Source organism: Macrobrachium rosenbergii, chromosome 6 (genome assembly GCF_040412425.1).
Source record: "Macrobrachium rosenbergii isolate ZJJX-2024 chromosome 6, ASM4041242v1, whole genome shotgun sequence".
Classification (NCBI taxonomy): domain Eukaryota; kingdom Metazoa; phylum Arthropoda; class Malacostraca; order Decapoda; family Palaemonidae; genus Macrobrachium; species Macrobrachium rosenbergii.
The window spans coordinates 12566544-12589551 of NC_089746.1; the positions used below are offsets into that span (position 1 = coordinate 12566544).

Here is a 23008-nt window from a genome sequence, read left to right on the forward strand (position 1 = left end):
TTAACATTCAGGCTTTATTTATTTATTTATTTTTTTTTTTTCAAACATGATTTGGCATTTTCTCCTTACTTTTCTTTTTGATTCCATTATGCTAACATTCCCCCAACCTTAATGAGGAAGTCAGTCATTGTATGTCTTCATCTCTTGGCTCCCGTGTCCACTTCTCCTTCCTTTTCCTGCTTCCTTTGTCCACTTTCCCCCCCTCTTTTTCTTGCTTCCCTTGTCCACCTTTCTTTTTCATGGTTTCCTTGGCCAGTTCTCCCTTATTTTTTCACGCTTCTTTTGTCCGCGTCTGCCTTCTTTTTCATGGTTTCTTCGTCCACTATTCTCTAACTTTTCCTGCTTTCTTTGTCCACGTCCCTTCTTTTTACTGCTTTATCCACTTCTCCCTTGTTCTGCTTCCTTTAAACACATCTATCTTCTTTTTCGTGCCTTTTCGTGCTTCCTTGGATCGTGGCTGATAAGAAATTATTTTAAGGTGGCCTCGCTTATCTGCTGGCCATATAAAATTACAAATTGATAATTACTTTAGGAATCGATCGTACACTTGGAAAATTGTACTACCTCAAATAGCAGAGATCATGCGTAACTCACATCAACAGATGGCGTTGGTTGGCACGGTACATTTTAAATGGCGCGCTAGACCAGAACATTTATCGAGGCTTTCATTCACGGTGTTATGCTATTAATTGAAATCTATAGAGGCTTCGGTTTGCTTGAAGTGCTGTTGCAGTTTTGTCATTAATGTATTTGATAACCAATATTGTATTTCACGTATAACTGATAACTGACAGATTTGAAGCAAGCCGTTCCATTTTTTATCAAATAGCTTTTAATATTTAAAGATATACTTCGTTATGTTATTCATGATATTGCATTCTTCTGGAACTTGAACAAGCACCCCCTCCTCCAAAAAAAGCCAATATAACGAGCCCACTTGTAAAAAAAAAAAAATCGTGAGTTATATCAAGTGCAGGAGAAAGGAGTGTGTTTACTTTTAGCCTCCCAGTTCGTTCTCGGCGTTACACTGGATTGACTGGAATTCCAATATGCACAGGTTGGGATTCCGCTAATTACAGATATCAGTACCACTCCGCTCGCCAGGACTAACAGCCATTGTTTGTAGTTTCTGCGGGAGAATTTTTGTGGATCCCATCTCCGAGTTAGGTGGTATTCGTCATTGATTCAGTGATTGTTAGACCTGGCGGCCAAAAGTTGCTTTACTTCGCGATAGGTACATTTATTCGATTGCCGAATTGCGTCGTAAGGTGTAGCCAGTTTGTGTTTGGTGTGGGCTGCCGTAATAATATGCGCCCTCATATTTGTGACAGTTGGAACTTATCGGTTGTCACATTTACTTGTCTTATCACAAATGGTGACCATATAACCAATATTTTCCAGATTTCCCGTCCTAGCACTCAATGTCCAAAGTTCTTAGCATCGTATAGATACAGATCACCATCTAGACGAAGTTGTTTGACTTTTCTGCATTCGAGAAAGTAGGCAAGAGACGTAGGAGAAATCGCTTTCTCTCGAATAGTTTTTTTTTATAGAGTTCATCGTATGCGGCATTCTTCCAACACGCGATGATGCCACAGAGAGGGGGAAACCAGCCCAGTGGAAAACTCACGGATGAAGCTCCTGACCAAAGTTTCCAACCGAAGGATGTTTATTCTTTTGTCAATTCCATAAGCTTATGACTTTGCTAATTGATGAGTGTAGAACGTTGTGGTTTTTTGTTGTTGTTTTTGTTAGGTTATGTATAACATCTTCCGAATTTGTTCCTCTTGAAAAACTTGCCTAACCCTTGTTGGGAATTCATATTATCTGCCACATGACAGTCTTGTAGTCTTGCAGAAAAAATCTAGAAACCATTCTGGGCCACCCATTGGATCATTGTATCACTGTTAGTTTAATAACTAGAATTTTCATCTTTAGATTTCTAAGAATCTTTGTTTGTTAGCTATGGCTTCCCTCTGGGCAGTGTGTTGTATTTATGTTTAGCGTCGCCATAGGAAATGATACGATGCAGTATCAGAATGATTAGTGGGAAGTAGAATTATGTGAGCTTGATGTTAAGACAAGACAGCTCAAGGAATGAAGAGAACGCCAGGGACGGGTGTTTCAACATTATTGTCTTGAGATCGAGTACGTGTAGATTCCACTCTATTTACTAACTTTAACTCGTGTTCTGTTCTATGAGAATAGTAATAAGTTTTTAGATATAGGGGAATTTTATTAAATGTCATAGGCTACATGGAATTGGGATTGAAAGGTGGCCAGAGTTGGGGGTAAAATTGCTGTAGGTTTTCAAAGTGATGTTTACCTGACACTTTTAATGAAATAATAGCTCAGTTTTTTCATAATGCAAGAAGCCTTATATTTAGTATAATATTAACACACTAGACTTAAAATCAATCTCTCTCTCTCTCTCTCTCTATTTTTGGTTTGTAAAGGTGCTTTAACATGCATTTCATGTCGTTGCTCTTGTTAAATTGCAAGTAGTCCTTATGATGGAGTAAGAAGCAAGTAAGTGGGTAACTTAATTTTTAAAATCAGCCCTGGATTGTTTTTATTTTACTTATTGTTTTTTTTTTTTTCAGTACAACCATGTAATTTTTATTTAATGCTGGAATGACTTGGTATTGCCCCCTTGAATTATTTCTCTACAGTAGTGCTAAAATACTGTATACTTTTCTGTTGTACAAAAGTTAAGTGCACTTAAATTGGTTACTGCAAATGAATGATATTTCAGTTTGTAGACCTTAAGAAACTTAGGGCACTCCTAAGTGTCTATTAGAAGGATCAGTTTTTATATGCATATATATACACATAGATATGAAAAAAGAAAAAATCCCTTTTCCCCTAAAAAATGTCTTTTAAAATTGACAATGTATGTATATTTAGATATGAAAAAGGAAAATCTTGTTCTTAAAGAGGGTACAGTATAATGAAAACCAAAACATTATTACATGGATAAATATTAGCATAATTTTTGGCAAATGATCAATTGAAAATTGTGATTGACATTGTGTCTGATGGGATTAACTGGATGGATTGAAGTTATGAAATTTTTTTATATAAAGTTTCATTTCAGTGTTTTGTTTAATCTACAAAGGCCATTGTGAATAATTTTAAAATTTAAACGCTTGTGCATGTAATTACTGAAACTGTTCAGAGGCAACTCGATAATGTGATTTTTTCATTTAATTTTTAAATCATATTTTGTTGGTCAGTACTGTATAATATAATGTATATTCTATTTTTGGAGCTTGAATGCCCCATTTACTGAGCTATTTGATACATTTTTATTTTACATTTTTGTCTAAACAGCATATCCTTCGTAAGAAATATTATCTAGCGCATTTGTTTGTAATTCACTGTCACGGCCATGTGAAAGTGATGGATTATTATTGCTTTGCAGGGATATTGATGTAAGTTATGTAGTGTGTGTGGTTTTCTACCTCTGAAGGGGTATTTTACGGGGCAAGCTGGAGAAAGCAGTGGCCACACATGCGCTTTTTGGGTGATGGGGTCTGCTTGCAGCTCCGAGGCTCCTTATGAGGATTATAGCGAACCCAGCTCCCCAAGGTTCAAAAACCTATTTTACCATGAAAGCTTCAGTCAACAAAAATCTCCTACCAAGATGCATTACCCAGTCTCACAGAGTAGCTTTCAGTCAGTTGACATAAATATGACCCCTCCCATAAATCAACGACGAAAACCATGGGTATTGTAAAAAACAGTGGAACAGTTGGCTGTCCTGTATGATGTACTTGACCCTGTTTAAAGTTTTGTCAAAGCAGGGGGTGGGGATTAATTTTACCTATATACTTCTTAGTAATATTTGGAATGTTGGGAATTTGGAGGGTGTTAGTTGAGGTTTTGGTAAAGTAAAATACTTTTGATCTATTCAATTACTTGGTCACATCATAAAGGGCAGCTTTTATCAGTGTTGTTTGGCAAAGCACAGGTGCACGGTTTGCCTTGAAGCCTCTGATAGACATGTATCTAGCTTGAAAATAAGCACTAGTCTTGCAGAACACACATGGTTAGAATGCACTGCTTTGTCAAGGATGTGAATTGGATTACTGTGTTGATATTTTATCATGTGCTGCAGAATGTATCAACCACTGATATAATCTAAAGAGTTGTGTATGTCGAGCCTGTATTGTCAGTTCAGAATTACAGTGACAGGTATTTTAGATTCTGTTATTTTGCTCTTTTTAGATAGGTTTTATTGCAGTTGTCAACAAAGTAAAAAACTGAACAAAGGTATTTATGCTAGTTTTATGTTTGTTTGCACATAAATTGTACGATTGAAGAAACTGAACACTCGCAGAGAGCACTAACTGGAAATGTTTGAAGCTTACCTTGAAGTACTGATATCAAGACTTTAATAACTCATTTAAATCTGGTTAAAAAGATATAATTTGCTCTGTTTTATACCCTAGGTTTGTTATTTCATCAAAAATGCAAAAATTTGAAAGTATATTGAATACATTTACACTGGCGGGGGTTTATTCCTTTGGGTTACTCTTATGCCCTTAATTGCCTGATAATTTTTTAATGCTTTGAATTTTGAAAAGTTTCGGAAATTTATCAGTATTAACATTATATTTTTTTCAGAATATGGCTGCAAATGGCTCTGGGCAGGACATCGATGAGTCGCTGTACTCAAGACAGCTCTATGTCCTGGGTCATGATGCCATGCGGCGGATGGCATCATCCGATGTCCTGATATCAGGACTCGGGGGCCTTGGTGTAGAGGTTAGTACTGTTACTCTTGTCAACTTTCCAATTTATCAGTAGGTTTAGCAATGTTTTTGTAATAACTATTGGTTTACTAAAGGTATATGGACAATACAGACACCACCCTACTTTCAAACGAGTTACGTTCCGGGCAGCTGTGTGTATGTTTTAATTGTTTGTAAGTTGGTTACTGTACTCTTCATGCCTGTTTAAGCACAGTATGATATAAAATCAATACAGTACTGTATGTACAGAATAGGCGCACAAAACAAAACAAAAAAATTAATGGTGGCAAAGGGGAGTGCTCTGAACACAATTTTAATATGCAATCCCCTATGTTTGTGTCTGAATGTTTGTAAGCTTAATGTTAAGTAGGATGGTGTCTGTAGTTATTTGTTAGTGAATGATGTAAAATGATTAGGGTAACTCATATGTTATGCATCGTAAAGTATAAGATCCTATTCTGTACATGTTATGCATCGTAAAGTATAAGATCCTATTCTGTACAAGAATTTCATGTCCTGTTTAAAGTGAAGGACTCTGGTCCCTTCAGCATCACCAAAAAGAGCTTTTGGTCTTTTTTATCTATTCCATTATTTATTATATTGGCCTTCTAATATGTTAAGATGTTTGCAGTCCTGTCCTCAGGCATAGCTTTAAATATGTACCATTGCTACAGAAAGGTGGTTGATTTTTGCAGTAGTACTGGTCAGACTCGCCCTGTATACTGGCTGGGAGATATTCGCCCAGTAGGGGGCACCAAGTTCTCAAATGAGAATGATCCCTTCACCTGGACCTTTGCAGGACCCAGTGGCAGATCTGGGAAAACAATGAATGGATTGGTTGTGCCATGTTGTTGAATGGTGAATTTCTTCAGCACTGTACTGTGCTCATCTTGGCCTTCTTAAGCATGTCACTGAACTCCATGCTTATTGAGGAGAAGTTGCTTGCCTTGGATATCATACCTGGGGTTCAATCTTCTAGTGAAAATGGTTCTCCCTTATCATTCCTGCTCAAGAGGACAGCTTCTGTGTTGTATTAGGGCTCTTAGATCCTCTCTTCAGCATAAGGAGTCTATTCATGGTCTTCCTCTCTTTTTTTTGCTTTAGCATTATCAGGATGGTACTGTATCCAAAAATTCTATTTCATGTTTGTAACATCAAGTAATTATTAGGTTTGTTTATCAGCATCACTGGAGGACCTTGCCATGCATGAGTTAAGGTCCTATGAAGTCTGTGTCCTTTTAGTTTTTGTGGTATTTAGATGTATTTTGAACTCCCTTTCTTCCTTAGGGTGGACATCTGGCATATTCACAACACCCTTTCCAAATTTTCTTTTAGCAATGTCTCTCATAAGGAAGGCCTTGTAGTTTGGGTGGCAAAAAGTTTGAAGCAGTGATTCATTTGTCACTGCTCTGGTACAGTGGAGGTATGCATCTAGGAGTACAGTACCTGCTTTTTGCATGTGCTAGGTGAGTGTTCACCCATGGGTTCTTCCACTGTAGACTCATTACGGAATGGAACTCCTTTGGCCCTTTTGTTTTGAACTCCTTTTGGCCCTTTTCTTTTACCAGAGACAACTAGATTTTCATTTATTGGCTTTCATGTGCTTTGGTCCCCCACGTAAGTGGTGAGTTAGATTATTTTATAATTACTGGGTGTATAAAAAGTTTTTAAATATATTTAAAAAGTTTAGCTTATAAACCCATTTGATCTAGTGTCATCTACTATTCCCCTCTCTCTTCATTTAGAAGTGGTCACAAAGGAATGAATATTATTGCATATCCATGAGGATCTTGGAGTTAGCTGAACATGTACACTGAACAGTTTTCCTTGAAATTTTCTTTAGTGATTGTATGCCACATTAATGATAATTCCCTCTACTTTAGAGGGATGGAATTTTTTCCTCTCCCCAGTTTTTCTTGATTCTTGAAACTTTTCTGCATTTAGGAGGCTGGATAGTTGCCTCCAGTAGGATTGGCCATGAAGCTTTTTATTTGTCATTTTACTGACAAACCTTGCCTGGACTTCGTCATTCATTTTTTGTCAGATTGACCTTGTCAAAAAAATATATATATAGTCATACCTCGAAATTAGGCGAGGTTAGGTTCCGGAGCCCCTCGTGCAAGGTGAATTTTCGCGTAAGTTTGGCATGGTCTTTAAAAATGCTAATAAATGTTTATTTCCAGAGTTTAAGTACTAAATATGACCCTAATCATGCTCCCAAAGTATTAAGCTAACTTTTAAATGAACTAAAGTTAGTGTAATTTTATTTAAAATTTAGCTTATTACCCTTAAAAAAGGAATACAGTAAATGGTTGACATAAAAATTGAGTACTGCACAGTTTCATAATAGCGCATTTACAGTAGGTGCGTACGTATACTAATGTTACCCTTAATTCATGGGATGCCGTTTTCTTTGTCACTTAGAGTAAAAGCCGTTTTCTCTGCGTCACTAGGCAAAACGTCATGTGTCAGTCAACAAAAGTACAATTCCATAAAATATGGAAAACATGTACATAATGTTTGTAGAAGGTAGTACAGTACAGGTAAAATTCAATCAATTTAAAATTATATACTGTACAGGTAATGACGTACAGAGAAATAATAAGTTGTAAAAGTATGTTTGAGCGCTAACTACGAATGAGAGAGAGAGAGAGATACTATAATAAAGTAACTGTACTGCTTTTGTATCGTATTTATGCGCAAATATATAAATACAAATTTTCCATTCTGATTTTACACCTAAAAACACGAAAACTTAAAAATTAAACACACTTTCTACAGGGGTATCATCTTTGAAAAATGCAGTAACTATGGGTATCACATCTTGTAAAAGTACACCAACTGATTGCACCAGCACTTTTCTCTGAGGTGAACAGAGTAATTTTCAAAGAATGACACTTATACAACTCTTAGTTACATCTCTGATATTACATTAACGAATTCATTTTATCAAATGAGCGACTTAACAACCTCATCTCAAGGTCATGTAAAGTCCTTGTGACAAAGACTTTGCAAATGGACATAATGCTTGTATGATATTTATGTACAGAAATATAAATATAAATTTTCCATATCGATTTTACAGTTAAAAGCATGAAAACTTATAAATGTACTTCAAACATTAAACAAGCATTTTCTGCAGGGGTATCATCTTTGAAAAGTGCAGTAACTTTGCAAATGGGTATCACATCTTGTAAAAGTACACTAAGTGAATGTGCTGAAATTACCTTTGCATCATATTTATGCATGTACAAAAATAAAAATAATACATTTTCGATACAGATTGTACACATGAAAGCATGAAATGCGTTTTTCATAGAGATTTTACACATGAAAGCATGAAATGCATTTTTCATGGAGATTTTGCACATTAAAACATCAAATGCATTTTTCATACAGATTTTACACATAAAAGCATGAAATGCATTTTTCATACAGATTTTACATATAAAAGAATGAAATGCATTTTTCATACAGATTTTAGACATAAAAGCATGAGAACTTGTAAATTACTTAAAAAATTAAACACCCACTTCTGCAGGGTTTCTCGAGAATTTCGTGTGTGTGTGAAAAAATCGCGTATGCCCATTAGTTAGGTTCCAGTGAAAAGTTTGTGTGTGTATGTGAATTCGCACAACTCGAATCGTGTAAGATCGAAGTTTTACTGTATATATTAAAGGCATGGGCAATTGTGACTATTGCTGGGAATCTTTTCCTTCTGATAGTTATTACTATATGTGCCATAGTAGTATGAAGACCTTGCCTGGACTTTGTTATTCAGTTTTTTGTAAGATCAACCAAGTCAAATGAAAAAAAATATTAAAGGCATCGGTAATTATGATTAGTGCTTAGAATCTTTCACTACTGATAGTTAGTACTGTATGAGCCATGGGGGTACGAGTTGAAACTTCCTGGATGGTTATTTAGGAGAAACATTTTATTGTGGAAGTTAGTGATGTATAGGATCGTACAGGTACTGTACTTGTACTTTCAGTGAAAATTAAATGCACAAAATAATTATAGCTCAGTTGAATTTGGAAAGAATATTACAAGTACTCTCCCTTTGAGGGACTTATAGTATTTTTCTGTTCATGTTTTTAGTACATCTGTATTATGAGTATGGTAATATAATTGCCATTGTGTTAATTAACTTTTAATTTTCTTACCCCAGCTTTGCAACAAGTTGTTTTAAGTATAGGTCCATTATGTTAATAGATAAAAATTTGAAAGCTATGTATGTTGTACAGTATGATTTATAATACTGATATTTTGCAGGTTGCCAAAAATGTGATTTTGGGTGGTGTTAAGTCTGTTACTCTACATGATGTAAAAGAGACAATTATGGAAGACCTCAGCCGTCAGTACTTTCTAACTAATGAGGACATCGGCAAAAACAGAGTCACAGCATGCTCTGAGAGACTGGCTGAACTGAACACCTATGTACCAATAACACCTGCCACTGGCCCCCTCACAGAGGATTTCCTGAAGAAATTCAGAGTAGTTGTGTTAACAGGTAATAGATTAAATTGAGATGTTTATTTTTCTGCTATTCTTTTATTTTATTGTGGACGTCTAAAGTGTTTTACTTGATTTATGTTAGTTTTTATGTAGTTGCATTGAATAAAATGTATTTTAATAAAGTAAGGAACTCGTGAGGGGAATAGAGATATTTAATGTCAAGAAAAAAGCTTTTATTTTCTCTTTTACAATTTCATTTTAGTTCATAGCTTGATTTCCAAAATAATTGCCTCCAACTGTGAAGTATAGTCGGTGTATTATTTCCCCTTGCAGGGGATAATGCCTTTGTTGTGCTCTCAAGGAGTAAATGATAGGTGTGCTTATAGTTCCTTAACAAATCTTTGGCTCCTAGCTTCATTTGTTGTAACTTTTCGCCTTTTCCTTTTGATACGTCTTGCTTAGCTGTTTAGATTGTGTGTTTATCAAATTTTCACTTGTCATTTAAGAAAAAATCACTTGTGTGTACTGTTATGGGTAATGAGGCTAAAATGCTAGTATCATAATGATAATAGTTTGTCTTATATTGTCATACTACATGTATTATTGGAGTTGAATTTTTAGACACAAATTGCTGGAAGTTCTGATGAACTTACTGTTGAAATATGTATTAATTGACAGTAACCAGAAAATTTTCATTGATTGACAACATCCTTTTCAGATGTATCTTTGAAAGCTATATCTATCGTGAAAGCTACATCTAAACTACTTATTAGAAAAGTTACTCTCACTACCATAGATTTTTGATATTTACAAAATTTTATTCATTTTTTATTTTTTGTTGAATATTCATTATTATTCCATCCCATTCACCTAGAAACTAAAATGCCTACTGGAATTACTGAAAGGTTACTATAATTTACAATGCCAAGCATCAGACTGGTGGAAAATTTGATATAAAGGAAAAACTAGACTAATAAACAATTTTCTACCTGAATACTGTTCATGAAAAGTATTTTGTGTAGTTTGTATAGTTTTCACACTTACAGGATATTCGTACCATCCCAAGGAAAGAAAAAATCCTCATTGTAAATTAGCTTGTGAAATTTAGCTTACCTGCTTTTGGCTTTCATGGGATCTTGTAGCCATTTTTAATTGTATAGCTCCGTTCACTTATTGCAGACTCAACATTGGAGGAACAGTTACGTGTGTCATCTTTCTGTCATGCTAATGACATTGCATTCATCGTTGCCACAACAAAGGGACTGTTTGGACAGATCTTCTGTGACTTTGGTGAGAACTTTGAGATTGTTGACACCAATGGAGAAAATCCTTCCTCCGCCATGATTGCTGGCATTACGAAGGAGGTAAGACCGTTATTTTTATTGTATTTCCTTTTTCTTATAAAAACGGTTTACTTATTTTTATTGTATTTTCCTTTTTCTTGCTCTCCTTCTCTAAAGGCCAGTGTAAAGTTGAAGGTCCATTTTTTAAGTCCTGTGTTATGTTAGCATTCAGCTTAGTTTATTGTATAGCATGTTGTGTACATTTTTTTATGAACTGTTCTTGGTAAAAGTATAAGATGCCCTTATTAAAAAAATCTATGTATGCTATAAATGTAGTAATAGCTGAAAAATATTATGATAAAAGAGGAAGACTACTGATTTATTTTATTTTTTTATTTATTTATTTAATTTATTTATTTATTTATTTTTTTTTTGTAGGAAAACAGCGTTGTCACATGTCTCGATGAATCCCGCCATGGCTTTGAAGATGGAGATTATGTCACTTTTTCAGAAGTGCAAGGGATGACTGAGCTTAATGGATGTAGTCCTATTAAGATTAAGGTAAGAATATCTACATATAATAAATACTTTTGGAAACAAGTAGTGTACTAATACTTGTAAATAAAAAAAAAGATTATCCAGGATGCTGTGTCAAAAATCTTGGAAGTCATAGGGTTGGCCTTTGAATGTTTGAAACACATTCACCAAAATTAGAAGCAGTCATGTTTTAAGCTGATTCTTAATTTCAATATGCTGTAGCTCAAGTATTAATGGTTTAACAATATTTGCTATGGTTTTGAATCCATCTTGAATTAGACTAGAGCTTAAATGCTGCACTTATCGTGTAATTGCCTTTTCTTGCCAACTAGGTGTAGTGTTCACACAGAATCTAAGGCAAAAATTTTGCAGAATTCGTCATTCATGAGTTTACTGTATCTGCCCAGAACTATTGGAATCATGATTTTGGATGACCAAATTGTGTTACATGAGTTTCAAGTAGTAATTTGAATAGAAGAGGTCTAAGATTTTGCAAAATGTAGGTAATACTGGTAGGGAGTAAGAAATACATGTGTTCTTGTTTAATCATAATACAGAGGGCAAAACTAATCTTAAAGACAGTTTATAACATATGCTATTCTAGTCCTAGTCTGTGTGATGGTAATTGGGTTTAAATAAGTTTGAAATGACTCCAATTTTTTGCCACAGTACTAGGAATATAGGCTACAGATGTTTGGTTTGGAGCCTTAAATCCTATTGAGAACAAAGTTCTTTCTTTTGATACTGATTGTTTATTACATAAACTATTAAAGCCAGTTGGATGCTATCTGCACCAACATCCAATTTAATGTGGTTGTTTTTAAATTTGCTCCTAATATTCAGTATTATGAAAATTTAATTGATTTCCAGGTTTCATGTAAAGCTCCATTCATTCATCTTACTCATTGCCTTTCAGGTTCTTGGTCCTTTCACCTTTAGCATTGGTGATACTTCTGGTAACTCAGATTACATCCGTGGGGGCATCGTATCACAAGTGAAGGTTCCTCAGAAATTGAAATTCAAGTCAATGGAAGAAGCTATGCAAGCACCTGATTTCATTATGACAGACTTTGCCAAATTTGATCGTCCTGCTATTTTACACATTGCATTCCAGGCACTTCATGAATTTGAGAAACAAAATGGTTCCCTCCCCAAGCCATGGTGTGACGATGATGCTAACATGTTTTTGAATGTATTCAGTGATTTGAATAATGCTAGTGAAGCCAAAGTAGAGGAGTTTGATGAAAATTTAGTCAAGCAGTTTGCCAAAATTGCAGCTGGAGGTTTGGCTCCATTAGATGCATTTATTGGTGGCATAGTAGCTCAGGAAGTAATGAAAGCTTGTTCTGGCAAATTCACTCCCATTCATCAGTGGCTTTACTTTGATGCTTTGGAGTGCCTTCCAGCTGACACCTCTGGCCTCACAAAAGATAACTGTGCTCCTGTTGGTGATAGGTACGACACTCAAATTGCTATATTTGGTCAAGATTTCCAAAAGAGACTTGGCAGTCTGAAATATTTTGTTGTAGGAGCTGGTGCTATTGGATGTGAGTTACTGAAGAACTTTGCAATGTTGGGAGTAGGTGCTGGTGAGGGTGGTTCCCTGGTGGTCACAGACATGGATCTTATTGAGAAGAGCAATCTTAACCGACAGTTCTTGTTCCGTCCATGGGATGTACAAAAACCCAAATCTGACACTGCAGCAGCTGCTGTGAAGAAAATGAACCCTCAGATCAATATCATTGCTCATCAGAACAGGGTTGGTCCAGAAACTGAAAAAGTTTACGATGATTCATTCTTTGAACCTCTTGATGGTGTTGCAAATGCTCTTGATAATGTGGAGGCACGTTTATACATGGATAGACGTTGTGTGTATTATAGGAAGCCTCTTTTAGAATCTGGTACTCTTGGCACTAAAGGCAATGTCCAGGTCATTGTACCACACTTAACAGAGTCATATGGTTCTTCTCAAGATCCTCCTGAGAAATCTATTCCTATTTGTACACTAACTAACTTCCCAAATGCTATTGAACACACTTTGCAATGGGCCCGTGATGAGTTTGAAGGCGAGTTTAAAAAAGCAGCTGAGAATGCTGCTCAGTACCTTATTGATCCAAAGTTCATGGAGAGGGCATTAAAGTTACCCGGTTCTCAACCAATTGAAACTCTTGATAGTATACAGCGTGCCCTTGTAGAGGAGCGGCCGCGTTCCTTTGAAGAATGTGTTCAGTGGTCAAGAAAGCGTTTTGGTGAACAGTTTTACAATAAAATAGTACAACTATTGCATAATTTCCCCAAAGACCAAACTACCTCTAGTGGGGAGCCTTTCTGGTCTGGTCCTAAGAGATGCCCACATCCAATCCGTTTTGATGTGAATAACGATTTGCATCTAGATTACATTGTAGCTGCCGCTAATCTTAAAGCTGAGGTCTATGGTATACCACAGGTGAGAGATCGCCAAAAAATTGCTGACATTGTTAGTGGAATTGAGATACCGGAGTTTGTGCCCAAATCAGGTGTCAAGATTGCAATAACTGATGCTGAGGCTGAGGCACAAAGTAATCAAGTAGATACTGAGAGACTTTCTAATCTTCAACAATCTATTCCTACTGCATCCAGCTTCAATAATCTGAGATTATCACCTCTAGATTTTGAAAAGGATGATGATGCTAACTTCCATATGGATTTCATTGTTGCCACTTCTAATCTCAGAGCTGAAAACTATGATATCCCTCCTGCTGACAGACATAAGAGCAAGCTCATTGCAGGTAAAATTATTCCAGCCATTGCCACAACTACAGCATTAGTAGCAGGATTAGTATCATTAGAGTTGATCAAATTGGCCCAAGGCCATAACAAATTGGAAAGCTTTAAGAATGGTTTTATAAACTTGGCTCTTCCATTCTTCGGTTTTTCAGAGCCCATTGCCGCACCAAAAAATAAGGTAAGTGTTTGCTGTTTTCTTGTGCTTTGTAATTTCAGAGTTAACTGTTGCAAATATTAATGAAGGGTCTTTATGGAAGATGTATCGTAGCTTATGATGAGTGTTGCCGAGTACATATCCCAGCTGATGGTTATTTAAATTTTACCTTACAGCTAAATTTTGGGCATATTTTAAAGTTTCTGATTGTTTGTAAACAAATCATTGACCAAACCTATATTCTTACAGTATTACGATAAGGAATGGACTCTGTGGGATAGGTTTGAAGTTGATGGAGAAATGACCTTAGAAGAATTCATCAAGTACTTTGAGGAGAAGCACGAGTTAGAAATTACCATGTTGAGCCAAGGAGTATCTATGCTGTATTCATTCTTCATGCCACCAGCCAAAAGAACTGAAAGGATGGCCCTTCCGTAAGTGATACAAATCATTGTGCAGCTTTTTTATTTGCCATTATGAAGGCAACTTTTTCTTTGATGCTATCTAAAATCTAGGGTTCGAATGAATTTTAATCCCGGTGTGACATTCTTGCATCTTTGAGGTTTGTTGGCTCTTTTTACCTTCTTTAGAGCATGCACCTTAGCTTATGTTAATCCTATTTATCCAATAGCAAAAAGATTTTGGGGGATACAGCAAAAGTCTTTTCTTTGCCCATTGCTTTAACTTAGCAATTTGTCAGAATGGTTTAATTGATTTCAGTGATATCTAGGTGCAATTTGAGAAAATATGGGATTTTTAAGAGCTACTTGTGTTTTAGCATCATTGTTGTTTTTTACTTCACCTTTCCCCATACACATTTCCCCTTTATGGGTTTAATTGTGGAATAAATTCTCTCTTTTCTCTTCTCTTCCCTGCACTTTCCATCTGAATTCTCATCGTGTCTAGGTCTTCATCCCTACTTTGCGGGGGGGCGGGTAGGGGGAGACCTTCTTAAACATTGTTTGAAGAAATTGATGTGTCTTCAACCTTTGCAGTTTATTTAGGGAGTTGCAATTATATTAAATTTGTAAATAACATTAACCCTTAAGGGATGGACTAATTTATATATCATGCACACCCACAGACTGGGCAAACTTTAAGGTTGGCCAATTTCAGAAAAAAACATGAATGGAAATGGAAAGCGGAAGCTATGCAAATGCACATGGTGTAGGAGAAAGATTCTAAATAATTTTCCATATCTTCCAGGGGAAGTTGAAAGCGACCATTTACAACCCTGTGTCAGGCCGCTTTTACAAAACACTCATAAATTTTACCAAGTTATTCCTGTTTTTTTTTAATAATTATGTTATTTTATTTTGTAAAATTATAATTACAGATAAGAATTCAAATCAGAAACAAATTCTGAGTATATTTGTTGTAAGATATTTACTGAGATCGGGAGGTGCAGTAACTTTTTTTTTGAGGTATACATGTTTTTTCTAATATTTCTTTGCATTTTCTTTGCAAAATTACAATTATAACTGACATCAAATCATAAAAGGTAAGAACTAAAGGAAACAGCAGTCCCTGGGTATATTTATGAGCAAATAAATAAAAAGACGTCATGGGAGAGAGAGGAGCAAGACATTTCCCCATCAAGTCAAGAACAATACTGATCTCCATGAGACACCCACTGACTGACCTGAGCTGAGTCTGCAGTTGCCACCAGTCATTTATGGGCCATTGACGTGATGGAAACTCTTTCCCGCTCGATACAGCCAAATTGTATGGCGCGTAATATTAATACTCATATAAGGATTCATGTCCATTAAGGATTAATGTATTTATTTGGGAATTGTTAATTTTTTTTGTCTAGTTTGACACTTTAATAAAAATAATAGTAGTAATGATCCTGACCATCGTTCATAATCTTTGTCAAGTTAATTTTCTTTCTGTAAATCATCAGTTTGGTCCTTGTGTTACTCATCAAATACCCAGGGGTTGGGCAAGTGTGACTAATTCAGCAACAGAATAATGTTACTGGATTTTGATGTGGTGCTCTTTTTGAAAAGAAAAAGACCACATACTAGACCAACAGTGGTTAAACCCTGTTTTAGCTGGTTATTGTCAAGTTCATCTACCTGTTAATAATGTAAGTAGCTGTTATTAAAGGGTCAATAACAGGGAAGCAACAGGTAAAAAAGTGGCAATAGATTGCTGAAATATTCTCAAATATAAGCATCCCACTGGCAAATTGCAAAATTAACGTGGTCATAAGGGTTGAGTTACTGCAGCAGAGATGTGGGAACTGACAAAAAATATTAGAAGAGTTTCTGTATGCTAAGATTCACGGAATTTGTTGGGAAGATCATGCTATGAATGAGGAAGTTGCAGATAGTTGTTTCCAGTAGCAAAAACAGATATCAAAGATGGGATGAAGAATTGTTAAATAAATGGAAAGTGTTAGGTTTAATAGTCGCAATATATCCTTGAATAACTCTAGATATCAAAGATGGGATGAAGAATTGTTCAATAAATGGAAAGTGTTAGGTTTAATAGTTGCAATATATCCTTGAATAACTTATTATATATAATAAAAGTTTACCCAGTTTCTATTTAATCTATTCATTCAGAAGATTTTAAAGTTCTTGCTTTTGTTATTTCATTATTCCTTTCTCTTTAACTTTTAGTTTGGCTCATTTTGCTTTACTTTCTCTCTTTGCATCATTCTTTGGTTGCTTCATTTTCCTGTAAATTTTCTCTCAATCTCTGCTGTGTTGATTGCATGGTTCCATTTCTCGCAAATCATCATTTTTACCTTTGCTACTGCCTTTTAGCCTCCCTTTTGTTCTCTTTATGTACATGTCATGCTGCATTCAACTATTCTACCATTCAGCAGTCTGCAGTTTTGGTACTTATATTTCATCATCATCAAAACTTATGTTTACTGTACACCAGCTTTTCTCTAAGAGGTTAGATGTGGAATCAATTTTATTCCTCTCTGTCATATGAAATTTTTCCCAGAACTCTTGTTTAGTCAAGGTCTGTATCTCCATTTTTTCCATAATTTTCTGGGCCTTCCTGCTGGTCATCAGTTGCTACTTTCCACACCTTATGGCTTATTTTTTTTACTAATAGTTCCACCTCCCATCTCATCACGTGTTCACACCACCTCAGTCTTTAAGATTTCAGTCTCTTTTCCAGCCTCTGGACACTATAAATCAGATTTTTCATTTTTACTACAATCTTCCCACTACCCTGATGTATGTGAATCTTAACACTGTGGCTCCACTGTTTCAAAATCTTTTCAATTGTCAGTGCCTATGCTTTTGTTGCTTAGAGTAGTACATCACAGATCTTCTGTACTCTTTATTTCCTGATAATTTTTGTGCATATGACTTTCTTCATCCTCACCTCTGTATCCATCATTATATAAGCATGCAGCAGTCTTACATTGTGGTAATCTTCCTCAGTTTGTACAACAATACAGTGATTTTTTCATGATGAGTGCATTTCACATTGGTAACCCAATCTGTGACTTGGCTCCTCTGGTCATGATTGTTATCAGATTTTCTCTTGGCCTCTAAGACAGTGTTTAATGTCTTGCTCTGTAGAATCCCAGTACAGTACAGCTTCTCCCTCTTTCTTTTTCTCTCTCATTCTCTCTCTTTATAAATAATGTATTGTAATATTTTGCATATCTTTCAATTGCTATGATATTGGGTGAGTGGTAGGTTGGTCCAGTTACAAGTTTCTTTTTGGAAAATTTCAATTGCACAATTTACAGTTACCCTTAGGGTGTCCAGGTTGAGTAAGAAGGAATACTAGACACATTTGAGAGTTTAGTTGTAGGAAATATTGGAGCATGTGGCCTTTCCCATCCATAGCACCAGCCTTTGTGGTATTCTGATTCCGTCAGGAACAAAAATGAAATAAGAGTTGTTCTAAGTCTTGAAATATTTCCAGTACTTCCAAGGGAATATGGTATGTGGAAAGACAATGCTGTTCATTTGACTACATTATCCTAAGAAGAGCATGAGCACTAACATTTCCATATTGTTAAAATATGCTAAAGAATTTCCCTCGTAATGTTAAGTCTCTCTCTCTCTCTCTCTCTCTCTCTCTCTCTCTCTCTCTCTCTCTCAGACTACCACAATTTGTGGTGGGAGCATACTGTGCTAGAGCTCTCTGTTTGTTATGATGCCAGATGAAGTAAATACAATCTGGCTATTCTGTTTTCACCTAAGAATTGGATTACAAAAAGTGGTGCGGTATCACTTCCTTCATAGAGGCTGAGTGGTTTGGGTCTTGTAACCAGCTCACAGCTGAATGAGAAGGTTGTACAGGTAGTCGTCGACTTACGACGGCATTAGGTTCTGACAGAGCAGTCGTAAGTCGACCAACCACATATGTACATGTATTCTGTACCTACCGTATAATATCCATCATATATTATATCCTAAGTATGACTAGCCTACATATACATTTTATATTATCCCAAAAATGTGCATGTATAGTACCTATTATTACGTTTAGCATATGAAATCTTATCATGCTTGAACTCCTTGATTAATACTTTTATTACTGTATTTAACATTTTTATTGTAGGCTTTCAAACCATCTGTCTGGTCTGCTTACATTTTCTTATCCACCATTTGCATTGCCAATTGGCTACACGTATGACGTATTATTTACTTTTGTTTATTTATAGGTTTGAATTAAATACATACCGTATTTGACGGCGTATAAGACGCACTTTAACAAAAAAAATGGCCTAAAAAATCCCCCTGCGTCATATGTACATAATGTAGGCTCAAAATTTAAGAATTTTGGCCGAAATTATACATGAAACGTCACGTAGATGTTGTAGCCTAGCGTAACATTCGGTTTTATCCTAATAACCTATTAAAAAACAAAGTTTATTATAATTATTTATCATTATCACACTTACCATCACCGCAATTACTACTGCTAGTATTATAATCAATATCTACGGTGTTGTTATCGATATTTTCATTAAAATGTGTTAATATCATTATCGTCGTCTACAGCAGATCGCCGCATTCCACATTTACAGACTACAGTACGTGTGCTGCCACCTATTGGTGATTATCTCGAGAGCTTTACGGATAACAAGGCTCCGTGCAGTTGGTAGTTGGCAATTCCTGCTAACATTCTCTTTACGCATAACAACATGGCTTCGATCAATTGGTGGTTGACAATTCCTGTTACCATTCTCTTTAGGCATGATAACAAGGCTTTGTTGACTTGATACTTCGTAACTCGTGCTAGCATTCTCTTTTAAGAATAATAACATGGCTTTGTTCAGTTGCTCATGAGACTCGAGCCGTTACATAGGAAACATTTTTATTTATTGGATTTTACCCCTTGATTGCATACTTTTATAATATATAATTGATATACAGTGACCCTCGTTTATCGCGGGAGATAGGTTCCAAGACCAGCGGCGATAATTGAAATTCCGCTAAGTACGAACATGAAGTAGCGACCTTGTATGTATTTCATTATTTACTATATACATATATATTTAAAGGCTTTATAAACCCTCCCCACAGTCTTATAAACCTTTCCCACACTGTTATAAACACTTCCTATGCACTTAAACACTGTATTACTATTTTGATCTCCTATCACCGTAATATGCATAAAAAAAAAAGGATCATCCCACATTTGTAATGTTTACGTTCTGAGAATCAGCTGACTGAAGCTGCTCACTGCTACCGAAAGAATTAGGAAAATAATTTTTTAGTTGCTAAAAGAAACAAATTTATCAATGAAATTATTTTTTTTGTACATAAAAGTTTATGATACAGTAATTCATATTTCATTAAGAGAGAGAGAGAGAGAGAGAGAACTGGTGTGCACAGCACAGTAGCTTGGGACGAGACTAAGTCTTGACTTGACAAGCTGGGGATGAGAGAGTATACAGTATCCTTGAGTTGCTTACGTATGAAATTCGGATTTTAATTATTTTTACAGTGATCAAATATGAAACACCAACAGTGATAAGATATTCTCTTGTGTACCAATCACGTGCCTTGTCAGAGTGCCTCTGGGTATACACGAAGCTTCCAGTCCTTGCGCGTCAGTCTCGCAAGCCGTTCTTCTGGCGTAACATGATGAAACATCGCTGTTTTCGGCAATATGGCTGCCGATATGGCGGTACTTTTTAATTTTAATTTTGTGATGAATATTTCTGAAAAATCCGCAGTGCAGTGAAGCCAGCAAAGTTGAAGCGCGATGTGGCAAGGGATCACTTGTATGTATATAACATATTACCGTAGGTAACATCTTTATTAATGTTTTTGTTGATTCTGCCGGTAAGAAACAGTGTTTACAAATGAATGTGTTTCAATCTATTGGTAAACCTATGAGGTAGCTTTCAGCAGCAGACGAAACATTCGATCGTAGTAAATGGCTGATTGTATAATACATATTTTGATAATTATAAATATGGTAAATAACTTCTTTATTAATGTTTTTGTTGATTCTGTTGGTAAGAAACAATATGCATATGATAACCTAATACTACAGTTTTTACTTACCAAAATCATATGAGCATAGGCTAGGAAACCTTATTTTTTTTCCCTCAATGTCCTGCTGAAATTGGAGTGTGTTCTATGCAGACATGCGTGTTATAAGCCATCAAATACGGTAATTTCTTATTACATTTGATTTATTTGCAAAAAATAGAAATACAAAATACGACACAAACACTGAACGCTGCCGAAAGCTGAGCATCTCTCTGATATGAGCGCGCTGCCGGTAGCGGGAAAAAGTATCGTACGCGCGCTCGACGTATTTTAGCTAAATATAAAATTAATATATATTATTATATTGTCGTAAAGTCGGTCAGTCGTAAGTCTCATAGGTCGTAAGTCGACAACTACCTGTACTCGCCAGTCTGGCCCCAATATTTTAATACATCTGGATTCTGTTGAGGACTTATAAGGTTACTGAGATTCAGAATTGAATTTAGCAGCTGAATAATCAACCGTGCCCCACTGTAAAATTCTGAAGTCTTGCATAACTAGGGACTGCAAAAATTGCTTGTGTAAAAAGTTCACATACAAAATAATCTGTAAGATCAACCTTAAAAGTAATACCGTACAGGTAATTCTTTAATGAATTCATTCCTTAAATGCATACATCAACTTTTTAAAAAAATGATTCTTCAGCCATTGCTTAATTTATCCAAAGAGGTATGCAGTCATGTGCAATTCATGTAATTTGTGTGCAATTCGTGTAATTTGTATGTACATGAATTATTTTCCAGTATGTGAATAAATGTATGATTTTAATAACTAATAAAACATGTCCGAGCCAAGCCTAAGGAAGATTTTGAGACTGTATTTTGTACAACTATATGTTACAAATATAATAAACTGCCCTGATACATAATTTTCTTAAAATTTATGATGTTTAAATTTTTTTTTTTTTTTTTTTGTGTGTGTGTGTATTACTATAGCATTTGGTTTTTCATATTTGCAGGATGTCTGAGGTGGTAAAGAAAGTCAGCAAGAAGAAAATAGAACAGCATGTTAGAGCACTGGTGCTTGAAGTCTGTGCAAATGACAAGGATGGTGAAGATGTTGAAGTTCCATATGTGAAGTACAATCTTCCTCAGTGAATATGTAATTAATAGCTATTACCTGCCAGTACTTGAGCACCCAGGCGATATCTAGGTATTGGCTCTCTTGCTTTCACTTGAGTGATCAGTGGATTATGCCCTTAAATCATTGTTTTGCTCATGAAATTTTATTCACAGGGGCTGGTATGTGGCCATCCTGCCCATACTGCAGCTTCGAAAACACAGAAATTTTGACTTTGTAAAATTCCCTTATGATTAGAGGGATGTTCCAGTAAAATTTCTTGCTCATGAAATTTCTGTGAAAATTCATAGCAATGAAAGTTTCTGTGATGGTGAAAGTTATGTTAAAGTAACAGGAAAAAACTGCAGAATGTTTTCGAGTGCTACATTTAACTTGTGAAAGCTAAATTTTATGTCCAGTGTATTTTTATAGGTTCATTTCTGTTATACAGTGCGTGAAATTGAAGATCTGAAGAATAGTATTGGGAAAATGATTTCCATAAGTATTTTTGAGCATAGTAGTTGAATCCAATAATTTTTTTTTATTTTAATTACTTTTTATAATGAATATGTTTTTTGTAAATGAGAAAATTCAATATTTGAGTTTACCATTATTGTAATAGACTTTCTTCCTTTTGATAATGAAATTCAAGATACTAGATTTTAGGAAAGGAAAATGATTGTAGTAGAGGGTAGATGAAAAATTATGCATAAATGGCACTTGCCAGAGGTGAGGAATGTCTCTCAAAGGATAGGTCTTTTTTTTCATTTTTGAACATCCTGCAGTTTGAAAAAGGAGGAAGTGAACGAGTGTTAGGGTGTAGTTGTGTGCCTCTAGGCTTTTTGAAACCATGAAACTTATATTACTGTACTTTTTTAAGGATACTATAATAGTTATTTCTTAACTTTTGTATAAGTGAAGGAACTAGCCTAAACTTAATGAAAAATATTTATTTTCTTTGTTCAGCCAAGATGTTCATATCAGGTTCAGTGTCTCTTGAATGTATGTTCTTTTGCAAGAATTTTGTTCATCATGGCTGGATACCAGTGAACACGCTAGTAAACTGTGATTGCGCACCTCTGATTTTAATTACCTCTTGGCAGAACTGAATCATGCATTTCTCAGAAAGACTTAAAAAGGAAGCACCATCATCAAAAGTGGTCAATATATTGCAAGGGAAATACATAAGACTAAATTTCTATTTCATGGGTAGATTAAATTGTGGAAGATTTACAAGTTGTTGCTATTTAATCATTCTTACCACATAAATGGTCTTGGATAACAATTACAGAATTAACCACAAAAATCAGATTTTCTTCTGATGTATGTTTTAAGTGTAGTGAGATTGTTTGATATTGATTTTTAAACAATATCAAGATTTAACCAAACCACCAGGTCACATGTAGAGGAAAGCACGTATGGGATGCATTCTTTAATGAGAGGTTGGAACCAGAGCATTGCAAAAGTTGGCCAGGAAAGTGAGAATATACCAAAAGGAAT

General features: G+C 35.4%; 1 protein-coding gene across 16 annotated transcripts in view; it reads left to right on the forward strand.

Moving 5' to 3' along the window:
- Uba1 (ubiquitin-like activating enzyme 1) overlaps positions 1 to 22584 on the forward strand; it is a 132606-nt gene extending 110022 nt beyond the window's left edge. For 14 of the 16 annotated variants that reach the window (XM_067104914.1, XM_067104918.1, XM_067104913.1 and 11 more), the window contains 7 exons: positions 4630 to 4770; positions 9033 to 9270; positions 10395 to 10579; positions 10937 to 11059; positions 11952 to 13979; positions 14205 to 14389; positions 21408 to 22584. In XM_067104914.1, the coding sequence (XP_066961015.1) occupies positions 4630 to 4770; positions 9033 to 9270; positions 10395 to 10579; positions 10937 to 11059; positions 11952 to 13979; positions 14205 to 14389; positions 21408 to 21546 (3039 nt within the window). In that variant the 3' untranslated portion in view covers positions 21547 to 22584. Of the gene's footprint in view, positions 1 to 3424; positions 3731 to 4629; positions 4771 to 9032; positions 9271 to 10394; positions 10580 to 10936; positions 11060 to 11951; positions 13980 to 14204; positions 14390 to 21407 lie in introns of all 16 variants that reach the window. The other 2 variants (XM_067104911.1, XM_067104912.1) reach the window with 1 other exon arrangement.
- Positions 22585 to 23008: the final 424 nt, after the last annotated feature.